The sequence below is a fragment of the Rhinolophus ferrumequinum genome (genome assembly GCF_004115265.2).
Source record: "Rhinolophus ferrumequinum isolate MPI-CBG mRhiFer1 chromosome 3 unlocalized genomic scaffold, mRhiFer1_v1.p scaffold_36_arrow_ctg1_4, whole genome shotgun sequence".
In the NCBI taxonomy this organism is placed as follows: domain Eukaryota; kingdom Metazoa; phylum Chordata; class Mammalia; order Chiroptera; family Rhinolophidae; genus Rhinolophus; species Rhinolophus ferrumequinum.
The window spans coordinates 1,514,688-1,532,435 of record NW_022680354.1 but is presented as its reverse complement, the minus strand read 5'-3'; the positions used below and the strand labels follow the sequence as shown (position 1 = coordinate 1,532,435).

At 41.9% G+C, this 17,748-nt stretch overlaps 1 protein-coding gene across 16 annotated transcripts in view; it reads right to left on the bottom strand.

Moving 5' to 3' along the window:
• Nucleotides 1–17,748, bottom strand: part of AFDN (afadin, adherens junction formation factor) — a 131,674-nt gene that overhangs the window by 50,061 nt on the left and 63,865 nt on the right. For all 16 annotated transcript variants that reach the window (XM_033100448.1, XM_033100445.1, XM_033100446.1 and 13 more), the window contains 4 exons: nucleotides 8,969–9,038; nucleotides 4,749–4,864; nucleotides 1,462–1,523; nucleotides 1,131–1,336 (listed from right to left, as the gene is read on the bottom strand). In XM_033100448.1, the coding sequence (XP_032956339.1) occupies nucleotides 1,131–1,336; nucleotides 1,462–1,523; nucleotides 4,749–4,864; nucleotides 8,969–9,038 (454 nt within the window). The remainder of the gene's footprint in view (nucleotides 1–1,130; nucleotides 1,337–1,461; nucleotides 1,524–4,748; nucleotides 4,865–8,968; nucleotides 9,039–17,748) is intronic.

Sequence of the window (17,748 nt, the reverse complement as noted above, 5' to 3'; positions counted from 1 at the left end):
GTAAAATAAGAGAGTAACAAAATAGCGTCCAAATAAAATGACTCTCTTTTTTAATCCCTATCCTCACTTGGGTAAAATAATCCTAACTCCATCAAATTCATGTGCTAACCGCTCAAACATAAGAGAAACACTTCTTTAAAAATTCTGGCCTTTTAAAACAATTCTGAGGGAATTAAAAGATTAGTTAGCCTCAAACTATCCTGACAGGAGAAAACAACCTAACCATCTAATTCTGTTACTCAACATTACATCCTCAAGTTTTATAGCTGAATACTAGCATTGCCATGTGATTTAGGAAAACTATTTTAAAAATCTGTAAATTTAAGATTAAATCTTCAAATTATCTGTAAGTATGGAAAACTGCTATGCCAATTTTATTAACTATAGAGAGTACCTAAAAGAAACAATCCATTCTACCGAGAAAATACCCTTGCTTCCGAAATTTTCAAATAGATTTATGAAATCTATTGAGTTTCATCGTTAAGTGAGAAATGTCGTGATGTCCATCATACCTCTACCAGTGCAGACAGTCCCACCAGCATCACAGGAGTCTCATTATAAAAGAGCAAGTGCCTTTTACAACCATTAAGAGCATTCTAACAAGGGGGCTGCCAGGGCCTAGAGGGAATGAAATAGGGAGAAACTACTCGATGGGGTGGGCTTCTACTGCAGGTGATGGAAATGTTTCAGAACCAGAGGGTTGACAGCTGTGAATGCACTGACTGTTACTGAACTGGTCACTGTAAAAGGGCTGATTTTATGTTGTGTGAATTTCATCTCAATAACTTTTTTTTTAAATTCTAAGAAAACTCACATCAAGTCACAATACTTTCTCACAACAAGTATTATAATTTTAAGGGTCTCTTTCATGATTATTACGTTACCATATACACAGTTTATCTTCCCTTATTCTAAAGTCTGTAGGGAAGAAACAGTAAAAACTTTACATTTCTTTTCAACTTTTAAAGCTATACATTTTTCAACACAATTTATGTAACTTTTAATTTAGAAAAAAATTCTTAAGATAAAGGCAAACATATAACCAAATCTGACACATGACAGTAACAAACTTGACTGACTCCCAAAGGACAGCACATGAGGGCATGGCATGGCGTCGCAGGTGAACTCACCTGAATCACCCCTTCCATCATGCTCACCATCTTGTTGACTATCGCGATCACTTTGTGAGTACGTTCTGTAGGACTGACATCAGGTCTGTACTGGCTGGACAATACATACCGACATGCCATATATAATACATATGTAGGTGACAACTTAAAATGGACTGTAGAGCTATTAGTATAATTTATAATGGCAGATAAAAATGAATCTTCAGCTGTGAAAAGATTTCAAAAACAAGAAAAAAGAAAAAAAAGAACAAAAACAAAAACCCATGAAAATCAGATGGAGGAAAATGGAAGAAGCAATAATTCACCAACAATGGAATCTGAAGTTACTCACAGCTTTCCCGGAATTCGACGCTTGCAGGCAGCGTCACCTCAGGCCCAGGAGCGTCCTGAGTTCTGAAAAAATAGCCATCTCTGAAAACCAGGTCACGCACTTCCTAACAACACTGCCCACCAGTGCAGCTTTCAGAACTATTTTTACATCTGTGTACAGTTTTTCTGAAATACTAAACAGCCCGATGCCCTGCCTCCACAGGGAGTGTATGTGAATATTCAGACACTCAGAGTTATCATCCCCCAGCTCCTCCGAGGTCAGTTCCTTGAAGTATCTGCTGCTGTCCTGAGAGCAGATCTGACATGATTCTCTATTATTCACGAAGACTTTGTGCAGCACAGAGACCAGGCCGCTGTGCAGCTGCTACAACCACGGCTCAAGTCACCATGAAAAGACACAGAGAAAATCTACACCACGTCAAGCCTGGCACTGAGCTCTTACAGGGAGAGAAATTTCCCAAGAGCTAGCCACTGTGTTTACTGTCTGATAAAAGTCACCCAAGATGGTCCCTGAAGATCCCTTCTTCAGCCACTTGGGTAGCATTTTTCAATGCTCACACTGACGCAGGCCTTAAAAAAAGACATCCTATCACTCACACTTTTTCTTAAGGTCACAGAAACTACAGGTACTTTTCATCATTCAGCCTGACACTACAAAAATGTGGAAAGGCCAAAAATATAAACAAAGAGAAATTTGGAACATTTCTAAGCATTAGCACTGTACTAATGTTTATGTATTTTCAGGTATTCAGGATCAAGTTAATTCAAAGGGTAGGTAACTTCAATTAAAGATTCCTTCAACTAGTGCGTCACCCTGCCCACTGGCTGGATGTAAGGTCAGGGTACTGTTACGTGAAATTCTTTCAGGTACACATATACACACATGCAGGTATGTGTCCACTAGAGCATAATGTGAAATATGACTTTGTGTTTTGTACTGCAGTCAAAAACATTTGAAAGCCATTAATAAGCGCAAACTTTCTAGAATGTGTAAGATAAATGTGTTTTGCCTTTCTGCAAAGTTACCAGAAAATTAGAGGGATTATGACAACTGGAATGAAAATATCAATTGAGTTAAATATTGGCTCACACCAAAATCAGGTCAATATTGACGCAAATAAATCTTCCTGTTTGGTGAAACAGGAAGTCAACACAGTTATCAGGATATTTGCACTAGGTTAGTGATTTAAAATGACAGTCGTTTCCAGCAGAACATTCAAGGCTATTCATCTCATCAGACAAATGGATATGAGCCTGCCAGAAGTAAGTATCTGCAATCACTGGTATGTGCACTTATTAGTAAGTCAATTCAAATAACGAACACTTCTTCAAAAATGAAAAGCAAATAAACAAACACCTATGACTACAGATTTATACAGTTATAGACTGCCTAACTAAAATAGGAATTCCTTTCCAACAACAAAGTTCTCTTTCCTCCATCCTCATCTTCTCCACACACTCAAAGATTAATGCGAGTCAACTCAAACTAGGGTAATCATTACAAGTAAAAACAAAAATATTTTCATCAAATTATATGCTTCAAAGTTTACGCAGTCTATGATTTATAATTTGGATTTAACTCAACAATTTAGGTGTAAAAATGCTCTTATACACAGATATAATTTAAATGCAATTATTTTAACATGCGTCTCTTACCCTGCCATGTCTACAGACATCTAAAATTACAGGTAAGTAGTAATTTTCAAGTTAATGTCAATGAATTACCCTGGACAAACTTTATGCAGTGTTTATGTCTCTTCAATTTAACAAATCTAGGAAAATGAATTTAAATGCTCATTGAAAAAATAACGTGTCAGTGATAATTTAGTCATTCCAATCATTCAAAGACTTTTTCCTTGACTAAAATTAGTACTTTAAACATGCTTATTAAAGTGACTTAGATTTTTATGAATATATCAAATTAAGTATTGCTTACCAACCTGTACATGTGAACAATACAATTGAAAACGGGAAGAATCATTGTCTTAATAGCAACAAAATAACACATACTTGTACTTCAAATAAAACCTTTATTTTAGTAAGTCTGCAAAGCAAAACCATCTGACCTTGAAAAGACTTAATTAAAATTTCTGCTCACAGGATAAAATAATTTCTGACATACAATTAACCGACATGCGGCTATTACTTATTAACTCTTTATACTTACTCATTTTGCATATCCCCAAAGCATGATCCTAACCCACCTTTCCTCTCACATGTCTTCATTCCCTCACTTAATTCTATGGGCTCAGAACTGTGAGATCCCCATCTGAATGCACAAATTTAACTCCTGTGATGACTGATACTAGTATCTGATGATACACAGTGCCCTCTGCTGGAAGTTGGAAAATTAAAAACTCTATCAGTGGCCTTTCACGGAATTGGTAAGTGACCTTGAGCAAGGCACCTGCATCAGCTAACACCTTACTGGATCTGTGAAAGGTAACAGTCAGATGGCCTCATTAAATATTTGAATAGCGCCAGAAGATGAATGCTCCCAGTTTCACTGCTGATAATGAGAACATGATAAAATATTCATACTGTACTTCCCTGCTTCTGTCTGAGTACACGAGAGGCCTACAGTAAACGTGCTCAGCACAGATAACACTGCAGTTTAAACGAATCGGCTACACGAACCACGTCTAAGGCACTGACGTTAATTTTCAACATTTAAACAATTTTAGAGGTCACAAGAAAGTAAATTCTGACTTATTAAGGTCATATAATTATTGACTTATTAAGACCATATAAAAATCGTGAGAAAAAAAAATAACAAAAGGCAGAAGCTCTCTAATGAAAAAAACCTAGGCAAGAACAATGTGAGAAGAAAACAAAATCATCCCATTCATCTCAACAGGGAGACACACCACATGGGAGCCCAACACAGCACCACGGCACTCCGTGAGTCCTGAAAGCTCTCCCTCAAAATCAGATTTGGCTTTGCGTATTTTTAAACACGTGAGGATTTCTTCTAAAAAGGGGGGAAATGACTAGTTTTATCTAAGTATATAAATTAACAAGTATTAAAACTATAAAAACTCTCCCACGTTTTTGCAGAGAAGCACATTCAAAACAGACACATTTTAATTCAACACGCCTATTTCAACTGGACAACTCGGTGGCACATAAGAGATAGAACTGCTGATGGAACATTTTTTTCCAAGTCAGTAACATAAAATGTAAATATTCTGAAAAATACTGCTGACATGCTAAAACTGTTGGCCAAGCCCCTGCAGGGTCAATGGTCGTCATCCCAAGGCCTCGCTGGGCCGCTCCCCTCCTTCCTACCTGCTCTCTTGCCTGCGGTACTCCTGATGCTCCACTCTGACCATGGGCTTCACCATCCCTCGCTCGGCAGGGCTGGAGGCAGACGGTCCCCTGTCGCTGTCCAGCCTCGTGGTGCTCTGGGCCAAGAGGAAGGAAGACGCAGGGCGTTTAAAACTCTGCACACACCCGTCACGCTTCACACCCACTGCTGCAGGTGAAGCTGTGAGGCGAGGCTGCCAAGCAGGGGAGCACGACAGGAGCGCAGAGCGCGAGCACAGACGGGAGATGCGCAGCACGCGAGGACGCACATCCAGGAGGAGTGGCACGCCCAAGACACACTGTCATTCACTGTCACGGAGGAACTGTAAAACACACACAGCCACCTTCCTTTCCGAAGAGCTAGAAGGCACTTTAAACACAGGCACGCAGAAGCAGTACATACACACGGGGCTCTTCAAAAGCACAGCAACAATAGTGACTTTATTCCAAGCAGTTCTCTTCAGTCAGGCTAGGGCTGCGAGAGTGCACAACGTGAAGAGGTAGGGTCTTTCGTTTTATTTGTTTTAAGAAAGGACTTAAAACTCTGCTCTTTATAGCTCAAAACCTACAAAGAATTCAGTATAGAAACTGGTTTATTTCTTGCCCTTAGACAACAAAGATAAAACACACGTGTATAGCAACCCAACACAGCACATTTAATCCTTCCCAACAGTACACATTCCTAACCAACCTACAGCACACAAAAAGGACGAGTTACCTTTATTAAGAAAACAATCAGAACAGAATCAATACACTGATAATGAAGAAACGGACTGCAGCGCACTCCCTTTATGGAAGATTCCCCGCTACCTCTGTTTAATGAAGACACTGAGCGCAGGTAAAAAGAACCACCTTGTTTTACCAACTAGAGATTACACTGTGCCGCATGGGTCTCTCTGGGTTTTCATTTCCCCAAAATGAGATTATACAACTTGATTTGTAAACAAAATTACTCTTTTTCATGTTATAAACATCTTACAATATTATTTTTACATTACAGAACTGTAATGGCCATTGTGGGGACAGAGTCCCAGAGAGAAGTTTCCAGGCTCTCGGCCTCACGTGAAAAGGTGCTGGCTCGGGGAGTAGATGGCCGTCAGCTGTGATTAGTTGGCCATCAGCTGTTACCGGTTAGCCACTAGCCACTGATATAACTGCCGGGGCTACTGCTAGCAAGTGAGGATTGCAGCTAGCAAGTGAGGATTGCAGCTAGCAAGTGGGGTTGGTTGGCAGAGAAGGGGACGGCAGGTTGCGGATCGTGTGGCTCCTGCTTCCTGTGTCTCCAACCCAGCCGCCAGCAAGACTATAGTGATATGACTCCCCTATCTATGGCTCCGTGGGTGTCCCTTTTTGGCCTCACCATGTCCTGGGTTCTTGTGCGGGGAGCGGGACTAGAGACCCTGCATGACAGCCATAAAACATTTTGTTGTCTATTCATCAAAGTTCATTAAACCAATCCTTTATGCTGTTTGAAATTTTCATCAGTATAGAGTCATGACAATCATGCTCATAAATATATATATTCATAGACAATAATTACTTCCATAAGATACATTTATAGAAATAAAACTGCTTGGTCAGTGGATGGCAATATTTAGACTACCAAAAATTGTTTTAAATGAATAAGGCAAGATAGTCAAATTATGGCATTTTATATGCTAACATATTACAAAACAACTTTAGCTTGTTTTTAAATGATTTTCAAAGGAAACCCTCACAAAATAAAAGCCAAAGGAAGCAGGACAGAAAGGTTTATGTGTGCACGTGTGTGTGTGTGTATACAGATTTAATGATGTTAAAAAGTATAAATTAACACACGTACATGCATAAAGAATTCAAAAAAGGATCCATCAAAATGTTATCAATAGCCAACTATAAATTGTGAAGAAATGGATTTTCACTTTTATTTTTCAATTTACCAAGTTTTCAATGTTGACTAAACATTTTATGAAAACTAAAATTTTTATCAAGACCGTTATATCTGGTCCCAAGAGTATTTATTCATTCAACTATTCCTGAGATCGTTACTGGGACTCTTTCATGCACCACACGCTTCTCTAGGCACCAGAGGTTCAGCAGTGAACCTACCAGGCAAGAGCCCTCCTTTCCCAGAGCTCACATTCTACAGCCAATCAACAAAAAAAAGAGCTCAGCCAGGAATAAAAGCTGCACACAGAACTTGAAGTAAGCTATGGTGACAGCGCCCGGAAACTCGAGGACCACTTCCATTCAGGAGGTGACAAGCTGAGGTCTGAGAAACAGGGTGGCCACGTGCGAACTGTATAAAGAGCATTCAGAGGGGGAGACAACCGTGGGCCTTCGGATGGGAATGGTGGGTGGTCAGGGGACAGCAGTGGCCTGCGTGCAGGACAGGCCGGGGACAGCACTGGCTGAGCTCAGAGGGAAGGCGCTGCATGAGCCCGAGTGAAGACCGCGTGGTATTTGGGGTCAGAAGCCCCCGGGATCTCTGACAGCGGGGTGGGAAGGGAATGCTGTTTACATCTCTGAAACACGAGTCTGCTGCTGGGCGGGCAGTGAGGAAACGGGCAGACCAGAGGAGGCTGCCGTCCGTGGAAGGAGCTCTGCGGGATCCCGCCACGTGCCGACCTCTCAGTGACGATGGAGAAAGGCAGACACTGGAGGACTAGGCAGAGGTCGGGCAAACAGAGCGTGGACATGACTGGATGCAGAGGCTGAGCGAAGGATGGGCCCTGAGGACAGCCTGTGGATGGGACATCAGTGACTGAGCTCGGGAAGGCCCAGGGAAAACAGGGTGCTGGAGAAAGCAGAGCCAGTTCATCTCAGCTGTGTAACTTTGAAATCCGTGTTAGACATTCCCAGGGACGCCAAGCAGGCCTCCGCAGTATGGACAGGGCCAGGCCAGAGTCGGAGCACTTAACACAAAGACGGCATTTTAACTTCGGCAACTGTGCGACATCACCTAGGAACACAGATCAGCAGGAGGGAAGGGGCTCCAGGTCTGAAGCCTGGGGACCCCCCAAATTTCAGAAGTGAAGCAGAGGAGCAGGAGGAGGTATGAGCACTGAAGTGGGAAGAAATGGAGAGCGACACCTGGAAGCTGAGAGAAAGTGCCCCGAGGCGGTGGTGGGAAGCCAGCTCCGACAGAGAACAGACCCTGGGCTTGGCGACCTGGATGGAGGGTGGCCCAGTGCCGTGACTAGCACAGGCCCCATGAAGGAGCAGGAGCCGAGGAAAGACGACAGGACTTCCGGGAAATGGACATGCGACCACAGATCATTTCTTCAAGAAATCACGCTGTGACCAGGAGCAGAAGCCCAGGGACGACAGCTGGAGGGGGCAGTGTGGGCTTCTAAAAACAGGGCCCCTGCACACGTCTGGAGGCCGAGGAGCTGTCCCAGGACTGTGGGAGTCTGTTTCGTCACAGCCTCCACAGTGAAGCCACCTTGAGCAGCCCCTCCACCTGGATCTGGGCGGGGCCTACGCTTTGCTTTAACCAATGGAAGGGGGAGAATCAATGCTGTGCCAGTTCCCGGCCCAAGCCTTAAGGAGACCTGTCAATTCCACAGTCTTGTGCGGTACCAAGACGTCAGGCTGCCCCATGGAGACATGATGGGGGAGAGGTCCCATGGAGGGAATCTGAGATGACGGAGAAGTGACAGGAGTCCCTGCGTCCTGGCATAGCCTGGCTACCAACTAACCCGCTAGCTAGGTGGACACAGTCACACAAGTTACCATCAGCAAGACCAACACGCGACTGCCCAGGCGAGTCCAAACCACGAAGCACACGCAGCAAGTGCACAAGGTGGCTGCGGTGGTAGCCCACTGAGTTTGGGGGGGTTTGTTCCCCAGCATTAGATAACCAAAATGAAGACAAATAAACTGACTGTGCAAACAACGAGCCTGGGAGGTAAGCTGGTGGGTGGGAGCTGGGGTCTAAGTCGAGGGGTCAAGGAGAGCAGGAGCCCATTCTCTTCAGGGGTCCCCTGACCAAGAAGGGGACACACAGAATGGAGGAGAAAGCACAACTTCCCTGACCTTGGGGAAAAGACAGCCTGCTCACGTCCTAGATCTGTCACTGAGCAGTACGTGGGGCCACAGTGGGCAGAGAGCCCTGGGAAGTCTGTCCGCACACCAGCTCCACGCGCCCACTTCCAGACAGTCGCCTACAGGTACTCAGTGCTGCACACACACGTCCCGTCAGGTAACATGCAATCACCTACCTTGCTTGTCGGTAATGCTGTTCCACTATGGACATCTCCTCCTAAATCAAAAGTTGTCTCCTGAACAATCCTGTCAGGATGAAAAGAAAGCCATGGAGTTACTAATTCTGGAATGAGATGGCATAGTCTCTTCTAACAACACAAAAGCACCAGTTAGTTAAACACCCCAGTGTTCAAAGATCACCAAGACATCACTTCATTTTCAGCACATGAAGTTATAAAACAAAAAACCTACAGTCACTTCATGAACTTCCCTTACTGATGCATACTAATTCTCTCGGGATATTCTTTAAAGCTGTACTTGAAATAATCAACTGCAAGAAACAATAAAGGGAAAAGCAAGCTGTTTCATGCCGTCAGCCTCTCCAGGCTGCAAATGGCCCAAGAATAAAATGCTGCCACCTCAGGTGCCGGGCACCCCGCGGATAGTGGGCAGGTGACGTGCTCACAGGAGGACGGCAGAGGGGGCTGAGCGTCCTCCGGCCTGAAAGCAGTCTGGTAACAGTTTGTGGACACCACCACTTAGGCCGCACAGACAGAAATGGAGAACATTTTTGATAATGTTAGGAATCAGATCAAGAATTACTCTTGTTTAAACAATTTTTTAGAGTATCGCAAAATACCAAAACTTCTGAACTATCATTATGAAAAAATTAATTCAGAATATACACAATCTCATTTAAACAGTGAATAATCTGAAGCTAGCGACGTTTCTTTGGCACGAAGGAAGGAGGAATGAGTCCCAGCCCACAAGAGAGGCCCAGCCAAAGAGGAAAGAGAGCCTAAAAGCACCTGGGAACCAGCAGGAAGAGTCCGTGCTTAAATTTCCTGGGCTTCACAAGACAATCAAAAAGAATGAAAATCTTTTTTGTTACACTATTTGGAAAACATATAGTCTAATTTCAAAGTACATGCTAACTCGAAACTTGTATTTAAGTCCAATCGACTGAATTGAATGAAACTAGGAAGGGATGTAGAAGTTCAAAACAAGTTTTCAAATTAAAAAAGCAGGTACAAACTCCTCCTCTACCCCATCACTATGAAAATAAAATTATCTGGTAATAGAAAATAATACCACACTTAAAATAGTAAGTTTGGAGAAAGTAAAGGCTATACCTTTACTTTCCATCAATCTTCTGAAAACGACTTCATGCAATACATTACAAAGTTTTCTGAAATTAAATACTTATCCTCTGTCACCAAGATATTCACAAAACGAAAGAGTTCTACGCATCTGCACTGGTTTGAATGAGAACTTTGTTCTTTTGTCTCTGATAATGAATATAGGAAATATGACTGCTCACCTCCCTCTGTCATCATGACCTATCAAAGCTACAGATACTCCTTACCCACCCCTAACTTCCTCTATGACGTACAAAAGTACAAGCAAAGTCTTCTTGATTCCATTGGTAATTATCATTCCAGAATAACAAATTTACTCAATACCATGCAAAGCTTTTTATTTTCTTCCCTAAAGCTACCAAAACTTTCAAGTTTAACATGGATCCATCTGTATTGCATTCTGGATATGTGAAAAGTTAGAAAATGTCTTTATTCATGACTCTGAGGACGTCTTCCGAATGTTAAGAACCGTGTCTCGGGCATCTCAGCACTGAGAGCACAATGTTACATGACACAGGTGCTCAAAGAACGCAGATTAGGTGGATTCATAAATGAACTGATGCGTCATCAGAAGTCTCTAAAATTCCCAAAGTGCCCATCAATGTCAAACTGTGCCATACTGAGCATAGCATCACTCAGGCTTTGAAGGCAAAGACCCTGAAGTGCGCAGCTAAAAACACATGGATCATGTATCCCTCCAGGAACTACGTAGAAAAAGAACAGCAAACAAAGCTCAACGTTACTAGAAGGAAGGAAATAACAAAGATCAGAGCAAAAATAAATGGAATAGACACTAAAAAAATAGAAAAGATCAATGAAACTAAGAGTTGGTTCTTTGAAAATATAAACAAAACTGATAAACCTTTAATTAGACCGACCAAGGAAAAAGAGAGGACTCAAAATCAGAAATGAAAGCGATGATGTTACAAGTGACACCACAAAAATACAAAGGGTCATAAGAGACGACTATGGACAACTTATATGCCAACAATTTGGCATATTTGGGCAACCTAGAAGAAATGAACAAATTCCTAAAACACACAACCTACCAAGAATGAAATATGAAGAAATAGGAACTATGCACAGACTAACCGTGAGCTATGAAATTGAATCAGTAGCCAAAATCTCCCAACATACAAAAGCCCAGGACCAGACAGCTGCACTAGGTCAAGTCTGCCAAACATTTAAAGAAGAATTAATACCAATCCTCCTCAAACTCTCTCAAAAAACAGAAGAGGAGGGAACACTTCCAAACTATTTCACAAAGCCAGCATGACCCTGACACCAAAACCAGACAAGGACACCACGAGAAAATAAAATTACAGACTAATATCCCTGATGAACATAGATACAAAAATCCTCAATAACGTATTAGCAAACTGACTACAACAACACATTCAAAGGATTATAAACTATGATCAAGCGGGATTTATTCCAAACATGCTAAGATGGTTTAACATCCGCAAATCAGTCAATGTGATACATGTCAACAAAATGAAGGATAAAAATCATATGTGCATCTCAAAAGACGCAGAAAAAGCATTTCAACAAATTTCAATATCCATTTATGATTAAAAATCTCAACAAAGTAGGTATAGTGGGAATGTACTTCAACATAACAAAGGTCATAAGAAGACCACAGCTAATATCACATTCAATGGTAAAAAGCTGAAAGCTTTTCCTCTAAGATCAGGAACAGGACAAGTGGTCCATTATAACCACTTTGATTTAATATAGTACTGAAGTCCTACCCAGAGCAATTAGGCAAGATAAAGACATCTAAACTGGAAAGGAAGAAGTAAAACTATTTGCAGATGATGTATCATATAAAGAACACCTTAACGACTCCACCAAAAGACTGTCAGAACTAATCAACAAATTCAGTTAAGTTTCAGCATACAAAATCAACATACAAAAGTCTACTGTGTTTCCACAAACAACTAATTATCAGAAAGAGAAATTACTAAAACAATCCCATTTACAACTGCATCAAAAAGAATAAAACACCTAGGAATAAATTTAACCAAGAAGGTGAAAGACCAGTACGGTGAAAATTTAAGACATTAATGAAAAAAACTGAAGACCCAAAGAAATGGAAAGATATTCTGTATTCATGAATTGAAAGAATTTAATATTGTTAAAACGCCCATACAACCAAAGCCATCTACAGATTCAATCCCTATTAAAATTCCAATGGCATTTTTCAAAGAAATAGAACAAACAATCCCTAAAACTTGTATGGAACTCCTTGACATCGGTTTTGATGATGATTTTTTTTGGATCTGACACCTAAAGCAAAGGCAACAAAACCTGAGTGCAACTACATCAAATTAAAAGGCTTCTACAAGCAAAGGAACCATCGATAAAGTGAGAAGGCGACGAATGGAACGGGGGAAGTATTTGCAAATCACACATACGAGAAGGGGTTAATATCCAAAACATACAGAGCTCACACAACTTAACAGCAAGAAACCAAACAATCCATTTAAAAATGGGCAGAGGACCTGAATAGACATTTCCCGAAGAAGACATACAGATGGCCAACCCCAGTAACCATCAGGGAAACGCACATCAAAACCACAATGAGAAAGCCAGGTAAGTGTGTGAGGCTGTGGAGAAAAGGGAACCCTTGTGCACTGTTGGAGGGATTGCAGATTGGTGCAGCCACTGTGGAAAACCGTATGGAGGTTCCTCAAAAGATTAAAAATAGGGAGCATCTGAGATCTTGCTCCCCAGCACATGACCTGTTTGGCTCAAACAAACTCTTATAAAAATCCTCTCCAGGTTTGGACAAAGCCCACCAGGACCACCGTGCGGACGGGACCCAGTGCTTGGTACCAGCACAGGCCCCTGGTACCCCACCGGCTCCCCGCGTCGCAGCGGGTGAACTTGGGTGAGATTCTCTGAATTCTGGGCCTCTTTGCTTTAAGCAGCAGGCCATGACTTTATTTGAGCTATTCTTAGAAAATCCTCGCGGTGGATACTGGTTGAGACAACCCAGGGAAAGGAAAAAAAAAATGGGTTGCTGCTTTTAAGTTAGGTTGCTTACTGAGAATCAGAACAAAATCTCTGCAGGTTAAATGAGAGACCGAACTCTGTTTAGCTCCCAAGAGGAAGGACACGTGCTTCCCAACCTTAACAGCCAATGGGCTGACATGTTGTTCAGACCCCGGCATCTGGAGCGATACCTATGGGTGCCACGAGGTAGCCAGTGCAGGAGGGCAGCTCGTCCTGAAGAAGCCTTTGGAAGCCCTGGGGAGAAGGGCAGGGTGCTCTGCAATGAGTCCAACCCGAGAGAGGGGCCCTTGCCCTGGAAAGCACTGCGTTTCCGGCGGTGTCCGTCCGATAAGCTCTGGCTGGCCCTGGCTCGGGTATCCTCAGGTGACTAAGAACCTTCACGGGGATGCCTGAGAAAACACTTCCTCTAGGGTGTACAGCAGTGCAAGAAGGGTATGTGCGGTGTCTGGCTCATCTGGAGGCCAGCACGTAAGGGCTGGTTTGCCCTAAAAGTTTGTTCACTCTACAGATCTCAAAATGAACATGAGAAATTGTGCCTCCCAGGCCCACAAGCCCCACGACACAGCCAAGTACCAAGTACCAAGTACCACAGTACCAAGTACCACAGTACCAAGACGGCCGAATGAAGATCCTTTGACACGTTTAATTTTCACTCATACAATTAGAAAAGGCCAGGTATAAAATTAGGCAGAATGAACGGAAAACATATTGAATTAGTCTCAACGCTTCAAAAAGGGCACTTAGATAAATAGATCAATCTGTGATGTCATTTGGGTGTCAACCCAATTCTCTGAGGTAATAAAAATGGCTGTCCTTATTTTAAAAGGGGGAAGGTCATTTAGAACTTCACTTGTCAAGAATAGATATAAATTGTAAAAAACTTCCCCCCACCCAAAAAAATGGATCCAACTGTGCTGTTTGTCTGTGTAAGTCTATAGATGTATGTTGTAAATGTGAAATAATTTCCTACTTCTGGATGGTATTGTTAAAATTGATTTAAGGCAAGCACTTCTAAGGATAGGGTATTCTAAAATTCTCAGAAATATAGAAATTAACTGAAATGCTTTTCAAGTTCATGTGATCTAAGATTAATCTTTAGTAAATAGAAACTAGCTTAAGTTTATTGGTTTAAGTAAAACACATATCTTTATGTTGCGTGGGTTTTACAAAATAAGTCCATATTAATAATTGACTTTGACATCTATGAAAATTTTTCTAGAGGTTATAAAATGTCCAAGCTAAAGAAAGCTAATTGATTACTTCTCAGTTTTCATTAGACATTGAGGTTTTAAGGTTATTAAGGTTTTTTTGAGGTTTTAATCTCAATATATGAAGAAATAACTTTGTAGTGTTTTAGAAGGGCACCTCCAAAGATTAGGAATTTAAACTTTGTAAAGTACGTGAGGAATACTCCTGGAGCGTCCTGTCTGGGGAGCACTGGTCGTAAACTAAACCAACAGTTGGAGCTGTGCGAAAGCCAAGGCAGCCACCTGGTTCTTCCCTGCAGGGATCCCTGGCTCCTCACTTCTTGGTTTTTTCATTCCTTCATGCATCCCAGTGCATTTCAGCTGGACTTAGATTAGATGAAGGAACTTACGAGATGACATTACCGAAAGGAGACATCTTACACTATTGCCAAGGTTTGATAAAGTCACTTCAAGAAAATGCCAAGTTGGTAACTGTTTCCTTTCACAGGGAGCTCCCAGGAGACAGAGACTTCAGGTATTGATTTTTTGGAAAGGACATCCAAGACTCTCCCAGCTCGTTGGAAGGAACTTATCAGATGCCTACCCACAAATGGAGTTACCCTGTCTACGGACATCAAAGGCTCCTGAGGATGAGAACACCAGAGAGAGGCCGCTACCCCAAGACAGCGACAGGCCTGTGTACCTGCTGATGAACCCTGAACTCAGAAGCCATTTTGTTTGATTGTCTTCACCTGTGTGCTAATGCTATTAGTCATAATAATAGTTTTACTTGTTCTTTGGGTTTTTCTATATAGTCCAACAGTTTCTGATTACTGAACACGTGTAAGGTTAACTATTAGAACTCGTTCCATGGCGTATGTAAATGTTGCACTAGATGTCAATAACAGAAAAATGAGACTGAAGGTACAACTTGGATCCTGTGAGTTTTCTGGAGAGAAATGATCCAGAGTGGTTTTTGTTTTTATTTTTTCCGCAATGAAGGCCGTAAGACCTGACTGCCTTCCCAGGCTTACCTCAGATCACACGGTCCGTTACTGCCCCACCGCAACAGTCAGCCAACGTGGGTGCTGACCCTCCCTGAGCTTCCCACGAGGAGCATGCCCTGCCCTGACAGGTAACACTGTTGACCAAAAGGCTGGTCATCAACGCCTCCTTCGGACTGATTTATGACCAGAAGCGGCAGCTGTGGACGAAAGGCGGCATTCCATGGAAGGTGACCTCACAGGGCGACCTGATCATAAATCCCTAACTGGACAGGTCATGGTGGGTCTTCATGCCCCAGGCATATAAGCTTCGTCAATAGAAGGTTTACCTTGGCCGTAAGCAAGCCTTGTCCATTGTTTCTGTGTATCTATCTCGGTTAACACACTTTTGAAATAAGCAGTAACCACCCTCAAGAGAGCACATAAACTCGTTAACTATCCTGTGATCCCGGCCTTGCTATCTCCCACCTCCATGTCATCTTCCTTATGTTTCCTCCTTCGTTTCAAATGAATAAAAGCTGCAAAACTGTTACTCTGTGGAGCATTTGAGATCTTGCTCCCGCGCACATGCATGTATCATCAGTTTAGCTCAAATAAACTCTTATAAAAATTCTCAAAAAAAAAAAAAAAAAAAAAACCTTAAAACTAGAACTACCATATGATCCAGCAATTCCACTTCTGGGTATTTATCTGAAAAAAGTGAAACCACTAATTCAAAAAGGTATTAATACATGCACCCCCATGTTCACTGCAGCATTACTTATAATAATAATCAAGATATGGAAATAATAGGCATTACTTATAATAGTCAAGATATGGAAATAACTTAAGTGTCCAGGGAAGGATGAATGGACAAAGAAACTGTAGTTACGTATGTATCTATATATAGATATATACAGAGGGTGCCTAAAAAATGTATACATATTTTAAGAAAAGAAAAAAATTGTATTAAAATTGTAATGCTCAATATATACCGATAACAAAAGATGAATACAAGTCACGTGTATACATTTTTTTTTGGCACCCCCGGTATATACAGAAACACATGTGTACACAATGGAATATTGTTCAGCCATTTAAAAAAATAAGGAAATCCTGCCATTTGTGATAACATGGACGGACCAAGGGGGCACCACGCTAAGTGAAGTCAGGCAGACATAGAAAGACAAAAACCATATCCATATGCTCTCACTTACATGTGGAATCTAAAAAAAAAAATCAATAAATAAAACAAAAACAAAACACCCCAAACTCATAGATACTGAGAACAGATTGGTAGTTGCAAGAGGCAGGCAGTGAGGGCTGGGCAAAATGGGTCAAAAGGCAAACTTCCAGTTATAAAATCAATAAGTCAGAGATGTAAGGCACAGCATGGCGACTCGAGTTAACACGACTGCGCTGCGTATCTGACAGCTGCTGAGAGAGCAGACCTTCAAATTCTCATAAGAAATAAAATATGTAGCCAGGTATGGCGACAGATGTTAACTAGACTTAGTGTGGTGAATATCTCACAATATATACAAATAATGAATCATTACATTGTACACCTAAAACTAATATAATGTTATGTGTCAATTAAAAAGAATATATATATACACATGTACGAAGAAAATACATGGGTTTATCTACCTAGAAATTTGTGTAACAGCTTGTCATTAGAATAAAATTAACATTAAAAAAGTCTTTTCTAATTTGTGGATGCACATGCAAGTACTAGTATTGTCACCCAATAAGTGTTTTGCAGGAAAAGACTTAACAACAAAACTAAAATTTCAGAGCTCATTCCCCCATGACACCGAGGTCACACTCTTTGACGATCTCCGCTGTTGGCCTGAGATATGATTAGAAGCCTCCGAAGCAAGAGCCACGATGGCAAAACGACAGCAAGGACGGTTTCTCCTATCACATCACCAGAGAGCAAATCTGAAGGACTGACGGTCACAGTGGGCAGATGTCGCGCAGTAGTGCTTAGGCACAGAAATAGATGCGAGCATCTATCTCATCATTAACACCATCAAAATGAACATGATATAAACGCAGAAACAATTGCGAAGAAGAGGCAGTAACAGGAGGTGCTGTGGAAAGCCAACATGCAGCACAGCAGAAGAAACTGTTTCACCTGATCGTTTCTTTAGGTGAAACATCCTATGAGTACGTGGAAAGCAGGCACACCTTACCTGTTAAGACATCTGCTGGGAAAGGAAGCAGCGCTATGACTACCTGCTGAAGTAAAGAGCCTACCTCAAGGTCATGCCCAGGGGCAGGAAGGCGACTGGGTGATAAACAAACAGAACCTTGAGGAAGGAACAAAAAATGAGGGCACTCCCAGACACAGAATGGAAGGAGGAGTTCAGATGCACACCAGTTTACAGCAGGAACGCGCGCAGACAGAAACGGCGGTTGTGGAACAGCAGACAGTAAAGGCACATGGTGCTGGTTTTCTTTGGGA